This window comes from Coturnix japonica, chromosome 11 (assembly GCF_054131305.1).
Source record: "Coturnix japonica strain WE chromosome 11, WE-NBRP24, whole genome shotgun sequence".
Taxonomy (NCBI): Eukaryota; Metazoa; Chordata; class Aves; order Galliformes; family Phasianidae; genus Coturnix; species Coturnix japonica.
In genome coordinates, this window is record NC_140673.1 from 18,654,463 (window position 1) to 18,678,494 (window position 24,032).

Here is a 24,032-nt window from a genome sequence, read left to right on the forward strand (position 1 = left end):
TTTTAAAGTAACATACATATATTTTAGAATGATACACTTCTTCAGTTATATAGATTTCAGCATCTGCCATCATAACAAAAGATGAGAGAAAATGAAAAAACAACTTTACACTTTTTACTGAAAAACCACATAAGAAATGCAATACAGAACATATTGGGAATTCTTTAAACAAACAATATATAGTGTTAACAATACACATAAACATTAAGCAGCTAAGTTTGCCCTTTGTGATACTGCTCCAGCAATTGTTTTGTTCCTTGTAGATCTACTGCAGTTGTAGGACTACAACTGACAATGTACAAAGAGATCAGCAGTTGAAAAATTATTTGAACAGTATCTCCCAGAAGTTTTATTTCTTTGAGTAACAAAAATGGAATTTTTTGTGCTCATTAAAAAGCTATCGTAACTTGAATCCCAACTTCCATATTATTTACTTTCCCACAGAAAAGCGTTTATATGAAGTTAATACTGCTATTTCTTAAGCTACCTAACAAAGCAGGTAACTACCGAGTTTCCACTGTCAAAAGGCTAACAGCAAATCCTATATATTTTCTTCTTACGAAGAAAAGCATTCTTTGAAACTGCTGCTAAAGCACTCTATTATATTTTAAAACTCAAGTAACAAGAACAAATCTGCAAGGCATTTCTTTCACCAGGGAACCAGCCCTATTACAATATTACAAAACTAGACTATTACAGAGGGCTTTCCTTTTCCCTATTCACCTTTTAACTCTAAAGATAAGTAAGTCATATTTGTGTTCAGAAAAGACTCGATGCAAGCACGTAGAAGTTTGTGGGCAATTCCTATTCTATCATGTCTTCAGCAGACTTCTCCTTAGATAGGACCTGGGATTCTCCTTCTTCAAAGTAAAAATCTGCATTATTTTCCAAGTCTGAACTTGAGATCAGCATGATCTTTAAATATCTGCTCTACTATGCAATTCTACAGTGTTCTTTATACATCTTTCCACAAAAAAACAAAACAAAACCCACAACTATTTCCTATGGATTCAAGCTGTCACATCAGCACCACCCATTTCTGGGCTAAGCCTAATTTACAGAACACGGTCCTTAACACTGTCTATTGAAAGAGGCTCTTAAGTGAGTGTACACAATCATTCAGGTTGGAAGGAACCTCTGGTGATCACCCAAATCTCCTCAAGTATGGTCACTAGACCAGGCTATGACCAGTTCAGTATTGAGGATCTCCAGGGATGGAGACCACAGTATTAAAAGAAAAAAGTGTATTAAGTTGTCTCCATGCCTTTTGTCCTTTTTGTCCTGACACTGGGTGTTATTAAGAAGAGTCTGGCTCCCTTCTTTCCATTCCCTCCTTCCAAGTACTTGTACACATTCATCAGATTCCTCTGAGCTTTCTGCATTCCAGACTGAAGAGTTCCAGTTCTCTGTCTTTCACAGACTTGTTCCATCAAGCCACTGTCTTCCTTCTACTGGCGTGACCACAACAGGACACAGTATACCAGATGCAGCCTCACCCATGAGGAGTAGGGAAAAAGGATCACCTCCCTCAATCTGCTCACAAAACTTCCCAGTGCAACCCAGGCAACCATTAGTCTGTTTTGCTGCAAGGACACATTGCTAGTTCATGGTCAGTTTGTTGTCTGCCAGAAACTCAAAGTCCTTTCTCAACAAAACTGCCTTCCAGACAGTGAGCCCAAGACTGTACTGGTGCCTGGGTAATACTTCGGGGTGCAAGATTTTTACCCATTGCCCATTGAACTCTGTTTTTTTCCTTCTGTATGGTTTTTGTTTGTTTGTTTGTTTTTGGTTTTTTTTTTGGACCACCAAAGCCCCTCTTAAGACCAGCACAATCAACACGGTGTCATCAGCCACTCCTCACATTCCTGCATGACATGCAAACTTGCTGAATGTGCATTCCATTCCATTCCCCAGGTCTTTAACAAAGATGTTGAATATTACTGTGTCTGCACACACCACTAGTGACTTACCTCCAAGTAGACTTTGTGACACTGATAACAAAACCCCTGTGCCCACTGTTCACCTATCTATCCTGTACTTTTCCAATTTGCCTGCTAAAGTCAAGGTAAAGAACACAGACTGTTTTCCCATTATCCACCAAGCTAATCACCTCACTGTAGAGTGAAATCAAGTCATGATTCCATTTTGCATGATTTCCATTTTGTAAATCTATGCTGACCTTAAATCACATTACTGTCTTCCATGTGCTTGATTATGCTTTTTGGGAAGATATTCTTTCTGATCTTCCCAGGGACTGCATTAAGGCTGACTGGCTTGTAGTTCTTCATATCTTCTCTCTAGCTTTTCTTGAAGACAGGAGTGATATTTGCTTCTTAATAGTCTATAGAAACCATTCTCAAATCAAAAGATAATTGAGAGGCCTTGCAATGGCATTAGCTTCCTCAGCGCTTCTGCATGCAACCTGCCAGGTGTCACGGACTTTTGTACATCTAGTTTAAATGCACCTCTGTGTTGGTTCACCACCACTGAGGTTACCCCTTCCTTGTTTCAGGATTTCCTTCTGGTTTCAGGAGGCTGGTAAAGACTGAGGCAAAGAAGGCACTGAGCACCTCAGCCTTCTCCACATTACTTGCCACCCAGTTTCCCTACCCCATTTAACAACCGGGGCCCACACTTGCTGTACATGTACAATCCTTTCTTGCTGTACTGTCTGAAGCATGAGGAACTACTCAACAAATGTCTACTTTCTCCTCAAGCTACATGTCCTTTCCTAGACTTGTAATGCAGATCCCTCACATTCTGATAAAATAAAGAAAATACTTTCATTTCAGTGGGGGGCAATTTAGGAGACCAAGCCAATTCTCCCAGTCTATGCTTCGTGCAGTGGAAAGCAAAAAGCCAAATAGTATTTTTACTGTTTTGTAATTTAAAATATTTGCACGTGTATATTTCTACTACCACATCCAATTTCTATATAAACCATTTCTGTTACAGATAGAGTAGGGAAATAAGGAATAAAGTACTTAGTGGCTTGAGTACTTTATCAGAAATATGCATTGGCTTTGTAAAAACTGACTACACTTCATATTAAGCAAAATACTGAGTAAGCTTTTCTGATTAGGAAGATCTAATATAAAATATGAGTGGTTTTCCCTGTAAATTATACTGCAGAAGTCATCTGTATGACTTGTACTTAACTCTTCTCATGCAGCATTACAGTATTTCCCCCCACCCAACCCACAAACAAAACAAAAAAAAACAACAAATATTCCACTAGTTGTTACACATTGCACTTTTAAAGCACAGACTTGCCAGTCTTCTGCATTTCCAGTGTCCTGCTTAAACAGTTGACATAGTCCTCGTTTTATGAAACTGGAAGATTCCGCCTAAGTACTTCTTTTGATGCTGGAGAAATGTTATCTGGAAAAATTACTTCAAACTCTATAATTAAGTCTCCACGTTGGTCAGGATTTTTGGGAAATGGCAAACCGTATCCTATAATTCTTCTTCTCATCCCAGGCTTTACAACTTCATTTACTGTCATGGGTATGGTTCTTCCTTCTATTGTTGGCACATTGATAGAGCTGCCACACAATGCCTAGAGAAAGATTGTATCATAAGAAAAATGGGTTGGTCAGAACATTGCTTGTACCTACAATTGAATTTTATTTAGAAAAGACTAGCATTGTAAACAAAATACTTCCACTGTATAGTGCAAAGATGTAATATTAGTAAGTCCAGTATATCTTGTCAAAATTCAAATAATCTTATGCAATACCCACTGAAGAGTGAGTGAGTTTATATATCTTTCCACGACTTTATCAAGTAATACGGTAATTAAGCACAGAGCAAACATACAACTCACAACTCTCCAATAACAAATCCCTATATACTGTAACATTTCTACTGGGAATTTAGAATCTTGTTCACTTTTTTGATCACAGTGCACAGGGATTTTCTCTAATACTTCCATCAACTTACGTTACATCAAATAACACAACATTTTAAATGTCTTTAAGTAGAAGCAATCAAATTTGACAGTTGTCTTAGGAGAGTATTTGTGATGGTCAAAGAAAATCAAACACTATTTTTGGAGTACCAAAATGAAAACATCAGGAAGATTAGGTTTTCTCCTGCTTTACCCAATGGTGTGTTTTCATTACTAAGACTTCTGATAAAGACTCTTCCAGCTTCACTTCATCCTATAAGCTTGGTCTATACTGATCCATGTTCACTACTACATAACAATGCAATAAATCTACATAGGCTTCTATCCATGAAGGAACTGTACTACCCACATCATCAAATAGTTCTCTTCCTCCTTTACCAAATGAATTTTCAGATAGGAATCCTTTAAGAAGGGAGCTCATGATATACACAAAGAGCTCAAAATGCAAGTAAAAACTTGCTCCTTCCACCTAATACTAATTGAAAGAAAATATAAAACATACTCAGCTATATTAAATTCTTAAATTATGGCCATTGCACAGCTTCAGATTCTGAAGAACTCTACTTGGTTGTGCGATTCTTTCCTTTTGAAAGCCAGTGTGTTTTGTTCTTGGAACAGAATTAAAAAAAGCTATAGCATTTTTGTTGTTATATATAGCTCCTATAACACCTGTTCTCAATAATTTATCCTCATGAAATCAATCTCTACCTACTTCGAAATCACACTGAAATAACGTATGACATAAAAAGGCAGGCTTAGAATTTGTTGGCACTGAAAATATTTAATAAATTTTTATTTTCTTCTATGGAAGCAGCAATCGTATACAAGAAATGAGCATACCATATTGAACGTATTTATAGATTTAGCCTAAAATGTATTTATATGGAAAGGTAAAGTAAAAAGATTTAAGCCATATCAACTTTTACTTTCACTCTTACTCCCTCATTCTCCTCCACCTCCTCTATGGTAAACAGCTTTAAACAGTACTCCATTTATATCAAAACAGCTAGCGCTTCCACTATAAATAACTACATTCTGTAGCCACGTTCTTATGAGAGAAACACTCTCTTTAGAACAGAAGAAAACACTTTATTGCTGTCATTTAGTTTTTGCTGTGCAGCTATTGTACCACATTATAATGGGGTTGAACACATAGTTCCACTAAAAGAAAAACTTACCTCCCTTAAGCTGATCTTAACAGGATAGACAACATTTGATCCATCTCTCTTGAAATGAGAGTGAGGTTTATCTTTTATGATAAAAACAATGTCAGCTGGAATTGTGTTGGGTGTTTCATCACCTTCTTTTGGAAAAGTGATTTTGGTGCCTTCTTTCCATCCTCTTTTTATTTCAATAGTGAGAATTTTGTCTTCTGTTCGGACACTTCTACCATCTGGGTTCAGCCTTTTTCGTGAAATCCTCATCCTTTTTGTGCAGCCATGATATATCTCTTCTAATGACACCTTAAGCTCATGAATTACAGGGGGATCTTGTTTACGACGTAACTGGCTACCTACTGTATTCCTTTCTCTTGGAAAACCATTCATACTGAAACTAGTGAACGATCCAAATGGATCACCATCCACCTCCATGTCTTCAGTGTCTCTACCACCAGGCATCCTCCTTCCAAAGAAGATCTCAAAAGGATTTGTGCCACCAAAGAAAGCAGCAAACGTAGCATGTGGATCACCATGGAAGGAATACCGGAAGGTACCACCCTGTCCATCAGACCCTCCAGCTCCTCCTTTCAGACCTAAAAGAGACAAATAAGCAAAATTTTATATAAGAAAGCTTATACTAATATTCCATTTATCAAAAAGTGGAAGAATAGATATCAGAACTGACAAGCAGAAAAGGTCTTTGGGGTAGAGTGGAAGGACTCCTCTTCAAAGAGGAAATACCAGGCTACTCAGTATCAACTATTACTTCAAATGGTAATTCTCTCATTCCCTATTGTTCAACTCTAAACTGTTGTTGATAAGCTTTACTTCTGTTTCCCTGCAACTAATTAACAAAAGAATAAACAAACAGAACAACACTCAAGCAGCCATACTGCTTCTTTGGCAATCAGTGCAAAAATATCAAATTTATCACAGTTAATGATGTTATGATATAACAGGGAAGAAACTTGGGAATATAACTAACTTTATCCAGTCACAAAAAAAAACCCTCAGAAGTTCTTAAGACCTATTTGTGCACAAAAATCTTCTACAAACCATCACTGTCTAAGTACAGAAAAACAAAACAAAACACAACCCACATTGTTCTCAAATAACTCTGCTCCACCTCTGTCTTCCCTAGGAAGATATCTACATTTAATGTCTTCCTGATAAGTCTTCCCTTATGATTGTGACTGACTGGTCCTTTGCACTTCCTGACTGGGTTTGCACTAAGTTCTAAAATGCCTTTCTCAACTCCTACTAGTTTTTTTTTTGGTTTTTTTTTTTCAGAAAATTTCAGAATACCATCTCAAATCTCTAAGAAAAAAAAATTGAAAGCTTTTATAGGACACTTAGTTTGTAACTCACAATGTTCAATTAGTTTTTTTGTTTGTTTGTTTGTTTGTTTGAAAAATTGTTTAAAACAATTTTCTTTTTTTTTTTTTTATTTGTTCCATTTTGCTTAGAACTTCTATGCTTAAGCCAAATACTAGTTACCAGCAGTAACCAAGAAAGTCATCAGAATAAGAACATCTTCCCCCATCTCAATGCCATGCCATTTAAAAGTACTGTACAATGTGCTATCAACACAGAACAAAACTGTTAATGGTAAACAATCAGATCAGTAGATCTAATCTATGGTAACAGTATGACACCTCCTGGAATAGCTGGTCAGACGTTTTTATTGAAGGCACATCAAGGTTCTTCACTGTAAAAAACACTGACATTTCCTGCTTACTATACCCCTCCTCCTCACCTTTTCCTCAGAACTACTAATCACACTCTTGAAGCAATGGAAAAGCTTAGAGAACAACTGAGTCATCACAAGGTATTTCCAAAGTCACCACTGCTACTTTTAACGTTTCGCTCAAAATAAACAAACATATATTTTGAACCTCTAGACTTACGTATGTATGCTAGGACACAAAAGGCTACATGTTTTACTTCAAGCTGCCTGGGAAAAGTGACATAAAAATGCATCTCTGGGACAGCCATTTGAGATGAACTACTGTACAGGAATCAAAAATTCCAAGGAATCACAAGGTAAATAGTTTTGTAGTCATATACAGAAAAGAGGTGTGGAGAATGGGAAGAAATGCAAGGAGACAGAAGACCAAGAGGCAACAAAGACCTCTGGTACCTAAAACTTTTTCCTAGAATGCTTCAGAAACAGCACTAAAGGTTTTGGACACCTGCACTATAAGATAACAAAAAAACACTGCACCGTGTGCAGGAGCTAAAGGCCTTCTACATGATTTTATAACAATTTTTTAACAAATGTATTAAGCCCCACAGATGACAGAGGGCCAAATTTCATACAAGAACTCACAACTTCCTTCACAAAACAATGCTAGGTGTCCTTTCTTGCTCTCTCAAAAAAGGGGGATGGAGGGTTGAATGAATGGCAGTGAATGAGCGGATATCCTCATTAAAACAGAAATGATGACTTCATCTGGAATTTCTGATAGTGTAACTTTAAGGGGAGGGTTGTTAATATCCTCCTCTGTTATTCAAGCATAAGACTGAGGCAAAGTCATGTTGGTCAAAAATAAATTTAAAAAAAAAAATCCTCTCCAGATAACCATTTTAGGATAAATATGACATTTCTGAGGCCTCATTCTCTTGGCATGTTATCACTGTTTACAATTAAAGCTAAAAAATTGTTCTGGTATTTCATGACATCAGCCAAATTCTTTCCTCCCTAGGCAAGAAGCCAAGGACAACTACAGACTGGACACCTGGGCTTCTGCTCAGGACTGCTGTGCTGAGATCGAGCAGAGTGCCCTTTAACAAAATCTTAAAGCAGAATTCATCTCTCCAACTGCATTTCAAAAAGTGCTAGAGTAAGGGAAGGTGGCAGTAAGATGAGATCCCAGAAAGCTATTTATGGGTCATACAAACTCTTTCAGTCCAATGACTTTCTGCCTGTGAATTAAGTATCTGGGACTTCTAAAACATAAAAACATTAACAGAAGAAATTAAAGCTAGACCATCATTAAAACCATGCAATACATTTTGCATTATAACAAAAATGAGACCAAAAAAAATCAGTGGAACAGACATATTACGCAAAACTCCACACATGCTCCTATGCATCACTCGTGCTTATTTTGTTTCTTCCATAATGAAAGTGGCCCCTCACAAACTATAACAAAGATACACATACCTTCTTCCCCAAACTGATCATAAATGTCTCTCTTCTTGGGATCACTGAGCACTTCATAAGCTTCTGCAATCTCCTTGAATTTTTCCTCTGCATGAGCAGACTTGTTCTTATCCGGATGCCATTTGAGCGCTTGTTTTCTGTAAGCCTTTTTGATATCCTCATCAGAAGCCCCTTTTTCAATTCCCAGAATAGAATAATAATCCTTCCCCATCCTCGGCGTTATAGGAATTTAGATTTTCCTCGTTATAAAGAAACTAGTATCCAGTGTCTCAGCAATGCAGAGAAGCTAGAGAAGGAAAAATAAAGATCAAATTTGGAAATTAAGTAAACAGAACAACAACAACAACAAAAATCAAACTCTGATACGGTAGAGAAACGTTAGATAGCCTATCCGTATTTCATTCCTTCCGCTGTTGCTCATTTATAAATAATTACACACACAGGGCAGGACACAGCCCTCTTTAGAGTCCTCCCATCTAAACTACGTGTCTCCGGCTCTTTCTAGAACGACAAATACTACAGGGCGTCACTTCCCAGACTGCCCGTGCTGAACAGTCTGCACAGTTCATTCGCTCTCAAGCACGCACACACACACAAACTGTTGAACTATTTCCTCCCTCCTCCAGCAACTAGAAAGTTTAAATGCTTAACAGTGCAATGCAGTGCCTTTCACCAGCAGGGATGAACCCAACCACATCTAAAAGACATAACCACTCTAACAGAAATTCAGTAGCTCATATTAAGTAATTATAGCATTTTACTTCACAGTTTATGTAGAGACAATTGTACATGCAACTGCTTTCTGAACATATAATTAACATGGATTTGTACACTTTCCAGCAAAGACTGTGAAGTTCTTGACACCTAAAGCTAACAACAAAGCTTCAGAAAGACGAATTGTATTCATTTAAGAACAAAATTAACTCACTCTCAGCTGCAGTTGACTGCAGCTGAGTACCATTAAGCAGTAAATCAAACATGAAAGAAACGTTAAAAAAAAAATAAAAACAACCAGAAGCAGATCAAATGTGTGGGATATTTTTTCCCTTTTTTTTTCCCCCCTTGACCTCTCATTCTATAGTGGCATAATCAAGACAGTTCAAGTATTGCAACATTTCCAGCCAATATTAGTGCTGTCAAATGAAAGCTAACAGAAAAATACGTAATTCCTGAACACTTCTTTTAAAACAGGTATTTGAAATTTTAATATTTAAGGTTTTCTAATGCTCTGCAGAGAGAACGATATCAAGTTTCAGACATTGATTTCTTTCAGTTGTTATGAAATTATCCTTGCTTGTCAGGATGGTAATAAACTTTAAGACTGATTAGTACAGCTAGAAAAATGCGCCTTTCTGGAAAATAAAATGATTAAAATATACCAACTTTAATCATATCTGGAACTTACACATAAGAAAGCTTCTCTCAGACTCAAACTATCTTTCCTATAGTGCTGCAAAGTTCAAGAGGGTATAAACCAGATAAAGGACCCTCAAACTTGAAAAGAGAATGCTAATCTTTAGATTAATTAGTTTTGTTCCATTAAAGAAAACAGCTTCTAAAGTTGTTTTCCAGATTCTGCTCTAACTTCAAAGGAGATGAAATACAGACTGAAAATTTCTTCTACAATATAGAGTGCTATAAAAAGAGATACCTCAGCCCCTTACATTATCACCCTATTCCCCACATCTTACCTGTTCTTTCTCACTGTGTTAGACTTGGCCTGATTCCCTCAGTGTATCTGGGATTTGCTTAGATTGTTTTTCTAATCTCCTTGGAATAGCAATAGGGATGAAAGATGACATTTCATCACAGCCATGGATTCTGCATACCTGTAATTAATATTTCAAAACCAACAGAGGTGAAAGAGCATTGAGAAGAAGAATCTAATTTGTCTATCACCAAATCTCTCAGGACTGATTTAAGTTTTTAGAACATTGGGAGCCACAAGGTTACAGAACAGCTCTTCACAGCTGAAGGAATAATTTGTTATTGAGCTCTATGTGGAACAAAGCTAGTCTTTTACTAATTACCCTTTTCTCCCTATCATTAAAAATCACTGGCTTTGTTAATTTACTGTTCCAGATAACCTCTTGTAGATCCATGTAGATCCAGCTGAGGATTTTTCTGCTATCAAATCCCTAGGGCAAGAGGGGTTTAACAGGTTGAATTAAAACAACACTGAAACCGACTTCATTCAAAACATACTACTACTCCCTTAGAAGATATTTTACTTATTTATGTTCTAGTGGCAACTTTAATTTTATTCTGCTCAAGAAACAGCTGCAAATACAACAAATCATCCAAACTCAGCAGCCACAGTCACTCTGAATAACAGTAGCAAGCAAACTTCATTGAGAAAAACAAACTATTGACAATAATAAAATTCAGCACAGGCTTAAGTCCTCTTGCAGAGCTATCACTACAAGGAATCACCATGCTCAGCAGTTCTCCCATTGCATGGCCTGAGCAAACACAGTGGGGTCACAACTTACATCACTTGCAGTGCACTGAGAAGGACCACACACTATTTGTGTGACCATGGTGACTTATCATAGAGCCGTCAGAACAGCAGTACCTCAGACCAGTCTTGGATTTATCTTTCATTAAGTTTTTCAAAATGTCTGGTCAGTGGAAGTGGAAGAGTGTGTGTGCACTAAATTTAAAAGCAATTATAAAAACTTTATTTAATATAATGTTCTCAACAGGAAAAAATTATGTATTTTTTAAAATTATCACCAGAATACCTAAGGAGATGCAATAAGCATGGCTTACACTGCCACCTACCATTCTTCACAGCACAGTAATTAATTTCCCAGGTTTAATTAAAAGATATAATAGCCAGGATTTCTCCTTAAATCAAAAGCTTCTTCCACTCAGGCATCAGAACTTAAGTCACAATGAGAAATTTTGCTGACAATCACAGTGAGTAACTGTTCAGGCATCCTTTCTGTAGGGGCCCTACAGAGAGAAACATGCTCTTCCAGCACTACTGCCAAGTTATACCCTAATTAGGCAAGTTATTCTCTAAAAATAATAAGATTGAAGACTCTGAGTGAAATACATAGCGATGACTATTGCTACTTCTACTTCCTGCCTACTTGATGGGACAAGTGAAACACAAGGTTCTATGAAGCATGATCCTTCTTTCTCTCCATACATTCTATCTTTTTTTATCATATAGTTAGAGATCTTTGTTATTTTACCTATGTTCCCCCTTCAGTGTTGTTAACAAGAAAATCCTTTGGGCACTGTCCATAACATGAACTTCTGGCACTGTAGTTCCTTCAAATAAACACAAGTGAACAGAAAACAGCTATTGAAAAACCTCCTATATTTTTTTTAATGCTATAATCTTATCTCCTCTGTTACAACACACTAGAATCACAAGTATTAAAAATAAACAAATAAATAATCAACTGTGTAAAGATTCTGCTTCCCATACGTTGAATAAGTTATGGTTCGAGTTTTTTAATACCTGAAGGAATATCCTGTGCTTCAAAAAAAAAAAAAAAAAGTAATCACCTAGTGTGGGGCAGATGAATTCATTTATGGGATCATTTAGTCCTTCACAGGTTTCTGCCTTTCTACTTCAAAACCTTTCTGTTTAGCAGTAGTATTCAGTACCATCGCTGGGCATTCTGTCAGCAAGTGCTTCCCAGAGTCCTTGCATTAGAGTAACACCTTTCTTCTGAGGTTGGTGTTTGGGTTGGAATACCAGGAGGTACCTACCCTGCTTGCATACCTGCCCACGCCCACAACTCTACATGCAGCAAACTGGGGTGCCCTCTCACCATCTATTTGGACTTTTAACTGAATTTTTAACCGAGCACATAACCTGGTAGAAATTAAGGAGCCAAGACTTGCCTTGGCTCCTTGTACATGACAAGCCAGCAGCACTGCATCCTACAACTCACTGATGCCTCCCAGAAGCAAGCCACTAAGTTAGGCAGCTATAAAAGTCAGTAAAACTGTCATCTAATGCTTTGATTCAGAATGCTCATGAACATGCACTAAGCAAATTCTCAAACATACATTTTCATTTACACTTTTGTCTATGACAGCACCACACACACACGATACAATCTGCCAGTTGGTACCATTCTTCCTCATCCTGCTGTATCAACATTTCTGAGTGATACACCATACAAAAAGCTGATGTTTGAATCTTTACACAGCCAGATACAGTAGCTGGATTCAATCACTGTCATATCAAATAGAATTTATGAAAATATTGTTTAGTCAATTCTGGAAAACCATGTTCTGCCAAACCATATATATATATATATATATATATATATGTAGGTTCTTCAGATATCCTCTACACAAATAGCTTTTACTCTAAAGCATGTAGAGACTAGGTATTAGTAATGCTTGACCACATGATTCCCTTAACACTGAATGAGGTCAGCTTCTGATGCTGTGTATATCACACTGAAGTACTAAAATGTCAAGCAAAGCAAGAAATTTACCCACTTAATCTACAAGATATACATAATAAAGATCAGATCTCTTCTTTACAGTGTATAACCACAAACGTTAGGTTTAATTTTCAAATAAAGTGTGTAGATATTCTCCTAAATCCTGTAGATATTTTCCCAAATTCTACTACAACATTGATCTAAAAGGTCTGATGGCTAAAAGCACAGTATTTCTCAAGGCTTGTTAGCTGATAACCAAGTATTCAGAAACAGCAGCTCCCAGAAAACATCTCTTCCAATTCTTACAAGCCACACTAGAGAACTCAAATTCCAGGTTAACCATAAATTAGTACCAGTACAAGGTTAGCTTAAGGAAAAGCTCCTAAACAGAACTGTAGCTTTCCTTGAAATAGCTGAAGTTGAACAAAAATACTCATATCTTCTTTCAATTATGACTTTTAAAAACAAAATAAGATATAAATTCCTCACATGTTAAAGCCTCAGACAAAACTGCAAGACAGGACTAGAGCACAGAACAAGTTAAAGAGCAAATAAAACCACAAAGGCAAATTCCAGACAGATCACAACTATAAATACACATGTACACATAAATGTCAAAGCAGAGGAGCCAAATCTCTACCCAGCAAAAACTTTCACAATTAAGTAGTATAATATTTGCAAACTCACAAGAATGAATGCAATAAATTTGTTTTGTTTAATAAATCTGTTTTAAAAGGTTTGAAGAAAGCAAATCTATATATAATAGTATGTTTTCTATAAGGCCATTATCTTCCTAGATAAAAGCATTCTGACAATGACTTTTCTCCTCACCACCTCTAACACAGCATGTTATATTCTCTGAGCTACATTTATGCTTTGGGACTGTGCATAAAACCTTAGACATATAAGCCATATTCACAAATACATTAAATATCAGTTCATGACAGAAGCATTCAGTAGTTGGTCTCATCTACAGAAATAAACTTCAGTGTCTGTAACAGAAGAGACAGCAGATACATGTAATGAAACGTGACAGAGCATGAACAGTTCTAACTAGTCAAAGGCCCCAGTTTCATTTAGTCATTCACATCACATCCAAGTAACTGCCCAGAAATTTCTTGGAATGAATCACACAATGTCTTGGGACCTCAAAGATCATTTAGTTCCAATACCCTGGTTGTCACTCATTGGATCAGGCTGCTCAGACCTCATCAAAAGTGGCCTTGAATGCTTCCAGGGCTGGAGCACCCACAGGTCTCTGAGAAACCTGTGCAAAATTTCATAATTTTACTTCTATTCATTGCAGAAATACGTTGCTGATGTGATTTAAGTAGAAAGCTCACTGTAAATAAGTATACCGGGGTCTGAGTTTACATTTAATTAATTATAAGAGAAAGTGAAACACAACACAGAAAATTTAAACTATCCATAGAATGACAAAGTTGCCATAGATAATAATACTAACTTCACTAAATAGCATACTTTAGTAATGCTTTGTATTTTTGTATGGCATGCATGGTGCCTTCAAAATACTCTGCTCAGAAAGAATTAAAAGTGAAAAGCACCATGAAGCATTAAGCACAGTTTAATGAGAAAGCAGGAGGGGGGCTGACCTGAGTCTCAGGTAGATTTTACACCAAACATGGTTGCAATGATCATCAAAAATATGAGCAGGCTGCTAGTCATACACATACTTCTTCACATAGCCAAATTATAGGTCATTAACAAAGAATTGCCTTCTCATGCCTGGAACTTGCCTTCTAAGTCACAATCTCTACTATAGTTGAAGACCAAAAATACACTTGGAAGAACTTTTCAAGTTTCACCTCCCACTGCTGTGAAGGAACAGTCAACATCTTAAAGCAGGCAAAGTTCTCAGAACTCAGTTATGATGCATTGTTTTGGCTGAATCTCAGCCAACGAGGCTTACTTCACAATGGCATGATTAACCTCTTCAGGCAACTGCACTTGAAAAAAAAAACTAAAGGAGAAACTCAAGAGTGGTTGCATAAGACAGGAAGTATTTTCATCTACTGATTAAGGATTCCCTAAATTCTTTTCAGACCCTTAGAGACAATAATCATTTCAGCTTCCACTCACGTAGAAGACTGCGAATAAGGCCTGTTCTCCAAACACAAGTTGCTAGATCAAGAACTAAAATAGCCGGTGATAAAAAACACTTAACAGATTCCTTCACGTTACTAACAACACGTTTATCACACACAGTTACAGGCTTCAGTGCACTATGATGTCATTGTCATGCTTTTGTAAATATCTACAGAGAAAAAAATGCTCTGTGTTGGTAAGGAAAAACATTTTCTTAATCTCCTTACTGTTGTTAAGGAGAAATAAAAAGGAGGAAGCTGAAGGTATACTTCACTCAAGAAAAATGTTATATGTCAACAAGTTCCACACAATCTACTACTAAGATTATCAATTTAAAAAAAAGGCAGAAAAATCTAATAGAGATATGAAAAACGTGAGAAATAACTGAGAAGGCTTGAGGTCTTCGGTCTTAAATATATATATATATATGTGTGTGTATATATATATATATATATAAGATATATTATATATATATATAGATACATAGATATAAATATACACGAGTAGAAAACAGTTCCAAAAATAAACTTAAGAAATCCTATAAGTGGTAGAATTCTCTGCCAAAGGACAGTGTAAACTCAAAAGTTCCAGGGGGATCACAGAGAGAAAAACAAGGCACAGAAGAGATCAGGCCCAAGTTAATCAACAGAGAAGCCCAACAGGAACTCTCTGCAACAGGAAGGTGGGAAAGAAAAACAACTGGGTGTTTGCTTTATTCTCACTTTGCCTAAAGCAACTATTTAAGACCACTTCTGAATGCAAATCACTGGAATAAACAGACCATTTAATGGACAAGCAGTTCAGCATTCTCAGGAGGAACAAACTCATTAGATTCATGAAAATCTCAGTGCAATGTAATTCAGCAACTTCCGTGCAAGAAATAATACTTTCCAGTTCAGAAGCTTCAGTTGCAAGCATTGGCACTTTGCAATCAATCTCACAATTGCTGTCAAAACATACAAGTTCAGCCAGGCACTGAAGTTCTGCTCCAACTAATGTATTAGTAGAAAAAAAGTGTTCGGGGACTCTATATTATAAGAAAGCATGCTAGAATAACTACAGAATAGTTTTTTGTATGAGCAGTAAACTCATATCTACGTATACTTATTTATATGCTTCAAATGTACATATACTTGCAGCGCATTGTTTAAAACCTACTTGAAACTAATAAATCCAAATATGACCAGCAACCACACTGCTTCCACATTCTCTCCCACCACCCTTCTATCTGTTCCTACAAAACAACAAATCAATTGCCTACAGGCTTTCAGTCAACTCAAACACATGAAAAAACCTTTACAAAGTATGCAAGTAGATTTGTACTCTCATTTTTCTATCTGAATGTTTATTATGCCAATGTTGGAAAACAATCAATTTATGTTGTCTTCCACCAAGTGTTGAGGGGTGTTGCTTCCAATAGCATTTGGGGGAAAAAAACAACAAGGCGTTCAATTAGACTAAATAGAGATGTCTCACTGTTAACATTTTCAAGAAAAGTAAGGCTTAAGGTAACAGTGTGACTTAGATTAAGTCCTATTCTCGCAGTACAGAAGAAACAGAAATTGCCCTACAAGCACAGAGACAGATCAGTCAACTTATACACAACCCCTTCTGTGGTCCAGCATTCACCCCAGAGATTACAGCTACCTGGCACAAGCCAAAGTAACACTTGCTTTGGGCCAGGCTGACACTGGACAAGAGACCAACCAGCTCAGAGACCCTGGGAACCATGACAGGCTCTCTGCTAGATCTTTCACCAAATGAGTCCTGTAGCAGGAGAACTGATCTAATCACAGTGGTATGTGCTGATCAACAGAAAAAGAACAGTGGAAAAACAATGTGAATTTCCACAGTACCTCTATAGCTGATTTTCTTTCGAGAAATCAGAATGGACAAAAAGATCTGAGAAGGTAATTTAAAATAGATTTCAATAACCTACACATAGTTATCGCAACTACCTTATCACCCAGGAAACCCAGGAATAGGCTATCTGAATTACAGGCTCTCTGTTTCAATGGCAGTGCTATACAACAGCTGATATTTTAGTCTTTACTTACAGAATCGGGAGGGTACACATACAAACTGCAACAATTTCTTCATGTTCATATTAACTATGGCAACAGTTCTGTCTGTCAAAGACAAACAGTCCTAAGGGGTTTCTTCCATCAAACAATAATCATTAACAAACTGTTGTCTCAACAAGGCAGCAAGTAGCACAGAATTCAGGACACCTAGACAGTAAATAGTCCTTACAGGTTAGCTCTAGCTAGAAGACTTTGGGAAGATGGTACAAGCACAACTAGGATCTGAGATTTGCTCTGAATGGTTATCAGCCTATCACACGTACTTTGATTTGTTCCATTAAAAACAACAACAAAAACACACAGTCAATTTTGAATTGCGACTGGAGGAACCAATAGCTTATACATGATAGAAATATTTTCCTAAGTGAAGAAGATGCTCTACAACTTTAAGCTGAAGACTGACAGGCCCATCTAGAATAGCATACCACCAGCTCAGAAACGTTCCACAACTAAGGAACAGAGATCATCTAATCCTACTACCCTGCAATGAACAGGGACACCCCACAGCATGATCAAATGGTTCAAAGCCCCATCTATCCTGACTTCAAATGTCTCCAGGGCCCCCAAAGCCACTTCTCTGGGCAACCTGTGCCACTGCCTCACTACTCTTGTAGCAAACAAACAAAAAACCAACACTTTTTCCTTATACCCAATTCAAATCTCCCCACTTCTAGTCTGAAACTATTTCCCCTTGTCCTATCACAGCAGATCCTGATAAAGAGTCTGTCCCGTTCTTTCTTATACCCACTCTTTAAGTACTGAAATGTCACTATCAGGTCTCCCCAGAGCCATCTCAAGCCTGTCCTCACAAGGGATGTGACGTGGGAGTTTGGCCCCACTGAAACTGTACTATTTATTAATTTCTCCAGACCCCAGTAAGAACAGAACTAAGTTTCCTTTGTTACAATTGAATAAGAGTTCAACTCAGCTTTCATTTCACACCCTTGGCTCTTGTGATTGACACAGTCTTAACAATGTCAGAGGGAAAAAAAACGTTACACATAAAAACAATAGAATTAGATACTGTTTTGCTTTTTCCTTTTTCTTTAGGAGGGTGGAAGGGTGGTTATTTGTCAGTCTCAATGAAGAGAGGAACTGCAAGACAAATAAATCCACTTGAAAACATGACTTTCTAGTACACTGTATTGTTTCTGATTGCTGTAAACAACCTTCATCTTGTTTGGCTGCAGTGCTTTACCAAATAAGGAACTACACACATTTTAACATTTTTTCTTTTTTTGCTGCAGATATGAGATCCTGCTGTTCTTACATAAGCAAAAGGAGATGGTCACACTAAATACTTTTTCCAGTGTGTGTTTGTCATGATCCCACCCAGCTGCTCAGATTCATGCGGTAGTTTCACATGTGAGGCTAAAATAGTTGTATAGAGACAAGAGTTTGATAAGGAGACATCAAGAATATTTTTTTCCCCCCTGAAGAATGTGAATATATGTCAGCATATTTAAAGTGACTTGATTTAAATTAAAACACTAAGAATATCCTGTTCACCTACAGGAGCCAAATACAGGCAGCCCGAGCTATATTTATCATAATTTGCTGTAAGAGAAGTCAAAATAGCTGTTCATTGTCTTTCAAAGGTTTCTAACACATCTCATAACTCAAACCTGGTTTCTTAGTTGCTTGTTATCCACCTCCCCGAGCTCAACCTAGAAGTTCTGAGAAAAGATGGAAGTGACAAGTCTGATAGTCCCACTGTCAGTTACCTCTTATATGGCTTTACTTCTTCAGATGAACAAATGCATGCTGCCCTAAGAAGAAAAGATGACACAACATAGAAAGATGAACAATTAAGTAAAAAACATGTCTAAATGGAGCGTGTTCTAAAGAGGTAGCAAATCCCAGCAACTGGTCTAACAGATTATTGAAATTAATGGAAGTCAAACTAAACCAATAATGGAAGATTGAATTTTCTTTCTAGGACTCGCTACTCTAGAAAGTAGCATATTTTTGTCATATTATCCCCATTCCCTCCTAGTAAAAAAAAAAACAAACCAACAAGGCAGTATATAGAATGGTGAAGATCTCAAGGATATCTGCAAATGAAGTTTATCATTTCTATATACAAACTTAAGGTAAAGCTACAGAAACTCCTGCTTCCTCACTTGTCACAGCAAGGGATGACATCCACATCACTGATCTTTTTGAGTAAGATCTGAGATTAACCCAGCAATATTTATCTCTTTCAAATTCTATGCAATGTGGTTACTGAGGCCTTTTGACCATTACAAGATGATGCTTTCAAACACCACACTAAAGTGACAGCCTCCTTTAAGAGGTCGTACAGTATTTATTGAAGAAACAATATCCACGCTCATGCACAAACTTCATTGCAAATACTTATTTCCCTAAAACCTGTATGCAATTCTTGCATTAGAGGATTTTCAGTTTAGGCAAATATTATAAATGTGGTTTCAGAGTTTTTAAATCACCTCTTCCACTTTCCCCTCCTCACCCTCAGAAAGGATTTACCATTCTATTAACTTACTTAATTACTTTATTTAGAGGCAGAGCCTTTCCAGCACTGTCATCCGTACTCAGTGTGACAGTTCATTCCCAACTCGGTGAAACAGACAAGTACACAAATCCCTTTAATTAGTATTTTTCCTACTTTCAGATGAGAAGTAGGAACACTACCGCCTATATTCAACAAAATTGGCGTTTACAATTTTATTAACAGGATCTGAATGTACTTTCTTCACAGCTCTGCTGATAGAGGAAAACCTTGAGACACTTCTGTCCCCTACAGCTACTACTGCATTGATTTTATCTTCCCTTTAGAAGTCCAACCCCAGCCCCCACCTCTGCCCTTCCTAATCCCTATTCATATGCAATTTCCATACACAGCTTTACCAGCCAATCTATTATATGTGAGGCCTTTCTCACCTCACCCCTGGGAGACGTTCTGCAGATGTTAACAAGCAAATGCTCCGGGCTCTGAAAACTTTTCTTCCCGTGACATCTACAGAAAAACATCCAAGCCTGCAAACATGTGGGACACTGATGACCACGCTACCGTGCTGACTAACATTATCCAGCAGCCTCTCTGCACTGCATTGTGCAGAGATCACTATATGCTGATCGCTGTCTCATTGCATGCTTCAGTTGTATTTAAGGAAGAACTGCATGTTCTCTGATTTATCCGTCCATATTTGTGACACACCTAACACTCTGGTGGCCAAATGCCATTTGGCTGCCTCCTGCTTGGTTTCAGTAGCAAGGCCACATCAATCTTTTGCTGCTAAACTGTCTTCAGCCCCAGAACTGGAATTGGCTGGTAGATCTTAACCCCTCACCTTGAAGCAAAGAACCCTTTTTCCCTTTAAAGTTTTTTTTTTGTTGTTTTTTGTTGTTTTTTTTTTAATTAAATATCCTTTCATCTGCCTCATCCCACTTACAATTTTAGGTAGATATACATAAACCAGATGTGGACTTAGGGAGCAAATTCACTCTTCCGCCCAGAAGCCAAGAAAGCTGTTATCATCACCAAGAGAAGACAAATGGGTTCTGCTTTCACCAAGCTGCAGCAGAGCAGGTTGTCCTTCCCCTTCCATACTTCCCATCTGTTCTCAGAAATGATTGTGGGTTTGTTTTTTTTCCCCCCATCCCATCAAACTCCTCAGAAGCAACCCATGCCTCTGCACTTGTCTGGAATGAAGCACTACAGGAATATTTGCTGAATAGGAAAATACGCTGACCATCTGTTAGATCATGCCGGGTAAGTGAATTCTGCGCAGTAATCTTCCTATTTCCATCCTAAAAACTGTTCCCCTTAACCCTCATCTCTCTCTCTTAAGAGAGAACTTAACTCTGAGCACTGAAAAGATTTTGTAGGCAATTTTAGTTAATGCTTTAATTTTATCCTCCGCCACGTTCTCTTTTGGGACTCTGAAATTCATAATTACTACTTCATTGCCCACGTGGTAAGTATGAAAGCTCACGACAAGACAAACCTTTGCCTGGATGCAGAACACGCTCCTCTCAGGAGTCACACAGGGAGTTTTCTACTGATAGTGTTGCAGATCCTGGACACCTTTTGCCAGTGCAGGAACACCAGCTGACAGTTTGGATCTGAGTCAGTTCACTTGAATCCCCTAATGTACTGAAATCAGCAGAAACCAAATGCAAGTCTCCCCAGATGAGCAATGATTTGTAGAAAGCAAACCGTGCAAAATGGTTTTAGAGACTACCATAACTTCTAATATATTTAGGCAAAGTTAAACAATGTCCCATAACTGAAGAGCTACAGGAACAAATGTACAACAAATGTAATGATTTAGCTTCTGACTCAATGAGAGGAGTCCTAGGTACACTGCTTCTTTTAGGACTACCACACCTTTAGATCTGGTCACCATGGACCAACAAAGTTGAAGCATGTTGTTTATAAGGAAAAAATTTAGAACAGAAGTGAATGGAATCATGCACTCAAGCACCCTACCATAGTATGAAATCCACGGCATATAATCCTACAACACCTGAACTACCTAATTTAGAACTTCCTCAAGTAGATTTCTGTAGAAATAGGGACCCTTTCACACACACAATATCTGATTCAGTTTTCAGAACTTTCCATTACTCAAGTCTATACTATGTATGTTAAGTTTTCTGACTTGTCAGACTATTAATAACTATTCATTATGTTCTAGTCTGATGACTACTTTAAAAGAAGAGATACCTTTGGCCGGAATACCATGAGATGCCATTAAGAAGCTGGAGGTAGATTTCTCTACTGCACAACTTTCCTTAGCAACAGAACAAGTTACTATAGAACAAAAGCTTATTTTACACGGCAAGACAGAAGTCCTCTTGCTCTAAAAGCACTATGCAAGTAGTTGTTTAACCATCTGCTGAATTTCTTAGAAGGCAGATTTTGAGAAAACACAGTGAGTAACTCTTCAAGTGTGAAACCATCACAGCTCAACATTACAATATCAAGTCATGAAGGAAACTGAAAGAATGTTGCAGTTGACACTGTTCAGGGTTAGCGTCCCCCTCCTCCCCTTTCCACAAGAACAAAAAATTAATCCCATAGTGGTAATTACCTCAACGGATGCAATATTTAACAAGGGAAAACAGGAAAGTGTGCTTCAGATGTATGAGTTCCAAGGAGATCGGCACTAAGTGTCACCAGGGGAAACAGAAGCAACTCTAGCTATTGATAAAGGTCATCAAATTAGCTTAAGAATGATGAAAATAAGAGTCTAACATTTGTACAGACTAATACTTAAGATGCTATTCCTCTCTACTTGGCTAAATTTATTGTTCCAGCTGTTTGGAAAGCCCAAGACTAAGAAAGATACTGCCTTCAAGAATGTAAAACATTGGAGACTCACATATACATTAATCATCTATTTTCATTTTTAAATGCAGCACCACCTCAAACATTACAAAAAAAAATAAGTAAAAACTCCAAAATTAGCATTCATTTATCTTTAGCTGATCATGAACAGAACTAGAAGAACACCAGTACTACACAAGAGCTTCCATTAGCCCAAGGCATTATACACACTTTGTAGACATTAGTGTTACATGCTACTGGCTTGTCTCGCAGGTTAACAAAGAATAATTATCCCATTTTATAATAAAAAGACATTAAGGACACAGACATTTAAATCTGCAAAGAAGTGGCAAAGATATGAAGGGACCAACTGAAAGGACCAGTGAGAAACCTGGAACTTCTTAAGGCAGCATGGGACTACAAGGCAAATCATAAGAAAAGACAGCAAGGCACAGTTTGTGATACAGCTTGTTCAGAGCGGCAGAGCTCAATGGATTCCCCCTTCTACACACAGCCCAAAGCCAGGCCAAGTGTAAACCAACCATCCCTCAAATAAAGAGCTTATCCACATAAATGAAATGACTTAAGGCTGAAAGAATCCAACCATCCTTCAGCTTAAAAGTACAGTTTATTTTCTTAATCACTGAGTTAACACAATCTGTTAAGAAGGTAGTTTGATGAATATAAACTACAGTAGAGCAAAGCCATCCCTTGGAAAATGTTGTACTGCTTAGTCTCCCTTTAGTCCCTAAGCTACAGTAGGTAAACAGACGTTCTATGACCTTATATGTCCCTAAGCTACAGAAACTCCTGCTTCCTCACTTGTCACAGCAAGGGATGACATCCACATCACCGATCTTTTTGAGTAAGGTCTGAGATTAACCCAGCAATATTTATCTCTTTTGAATTCTATGCAATGTGGCTACTGAGGCCTTTTGACCATTACAAGATGATGCTTTCAAACACCACACTAAAGTGACAGCTTCCTTTAAGAGGTCGTACAGTATTTATTGAAGAAATAATATCCACACTCACGCACAAACTTCATTGCAAATACTTATTTCCCTAAAACTTGTATGCAATTCTTGCATTAGAGGATTTTCAGTTTAGGCAAATATTATAAATGTGGTTTCAGAGTTTTTAAATCACCTCTTCCACTTTCCCCTCCTCACCCTCAGAAAGGATTTACCATTCTATTAATTTATTTAATTACTTTATCTAGAGGCAGATCCTTTCCAGCACCGTCATCCATACTCAGCCTGACAGTTCATTCCTAACTCAGTCACAAGACCCAAACGGTGCCCAAACAAAGCCCGCCCCGCGGTTCCGTTGCTTGGAAGAGCCCCAGAGCCGTTCAACTGAGTGACGCACCGCCCCGAACGGCCCGGCCGTGGCACCCGGCCCACAGCACAGCTGGTACCGACCAACCACCGCAAGACACCGAGGCTTCACCCCCTAAATAAGCATTTATTATTCCACGCAGCCGAACAACGGCGCACAAACAACCCTGCGGCTCGGGGCTGAGGAAAGCACCGCTGCCACCCGCACCAACCGCTTCTCCATCAGCCCAAGCTGAGGCTGCAGGGCGCTCAACATCTCCCTGGGCGCTGTTTGATGCTGTCGGGCCGCCAAGCCGCAGCGCTGCCCGCCGCCCTCCATCCTTCCCTCCCTCCCGCACTCACTCACTTACTCACCACTGACGCCGCCTCAACCGCTCCCCGGCCCAGCCCTGCTCCCAGCAACCACCGCGCGCCGCTCTTACTCACGAGCCCCGAGACCAAATCACGCGAGACTCTCCCTCCGCATCTGTCATCACGTGATGCTCCCCGCCCTATCACGTCGCTCTGTTAACACCCCGCGCTGTTCTCCCGTCCCGCTGCTCACTGGCGCCC

At 38.2% G+C, this 24,032-nt stretch overlaps 1 protein-coding gene across 8 annotated transcripts; it reads right to left on the reverse strand.

Annotated features, from left to right (window-relative positions):
• Window positions 1–24,025, reverse strand: DNAJB4 (DnaJ heat shock protein family (Hsp40) member B4). Of its 8 annotated transcripts, XM_015870005.3 has the most exons (7): window positions 23,835–23,880; window positions 18,569–18,613; window positions 11,440–11,518; window positions 9,928–10,065; window positions 8,237–8,522; window positions 5,089–5,663; window positions 1–3,559 (listed from the first exon to the last, which is right to left on the reverse strand). In XM_015870005.3, the coding sequence occupies exons 5-7, from the start codon at window positions 8,445–8,447 to the stop codon at window positions 3,326–3,328; spliced, it is 1,020 nt and encodes a 339-aa protein (XP_015725491.2). In that variant the 5' UTR covers window positions 8,448–8,522; window positions 9,928–10,065; window positions 11,440–11,518; window positions 18,569–18,613; window positions 23,835–23,880; the 3' UTR covers window positions 1–3,325. The 8 variants fall into 8 exon arrangements, with proteins under 8 accessions (XP_015725491.2, XP_085367670.1, XP_085367671.1 ...); XM_085511544.1 differs by lacking the exon at window positions 18,569–18,613; XM_085511545.1 differs by lacking the exon at window positions 11,440–11,518.
• Between the last annotated feature and the right edge of the window lie 7 nt (window positions 24,026–24,032).

What these genes read in the sequence shown, in the direction of transcription:
- DNAJB4 (XM_085511548.1), bottom strand. Translation starts at nt 8,447, where the DNA reads ATGGGGAAGGATTATTATTCTATTCTGGGAATTGAAAAAGGGGCTTCT. An exon ending in TGATCAGTTTGGGGAAGAAG is followed by an intron (nt 5,664 to 8,236) that starts GTATGTGTATCT and finishes TGTCTCTTTTAG; the next exon opens with GTCTGAAAGGAGGAGCTGGA. An exon ending in TTAAGATCAGCTTAAGGGAG is followed by an intron (nt 3,560 to 5,088) that starts GTAAGTTTTTCT and finishes ATCTTTCTCTAG; the next exon opens with GCATTGTGTGGCAGCTCTAT.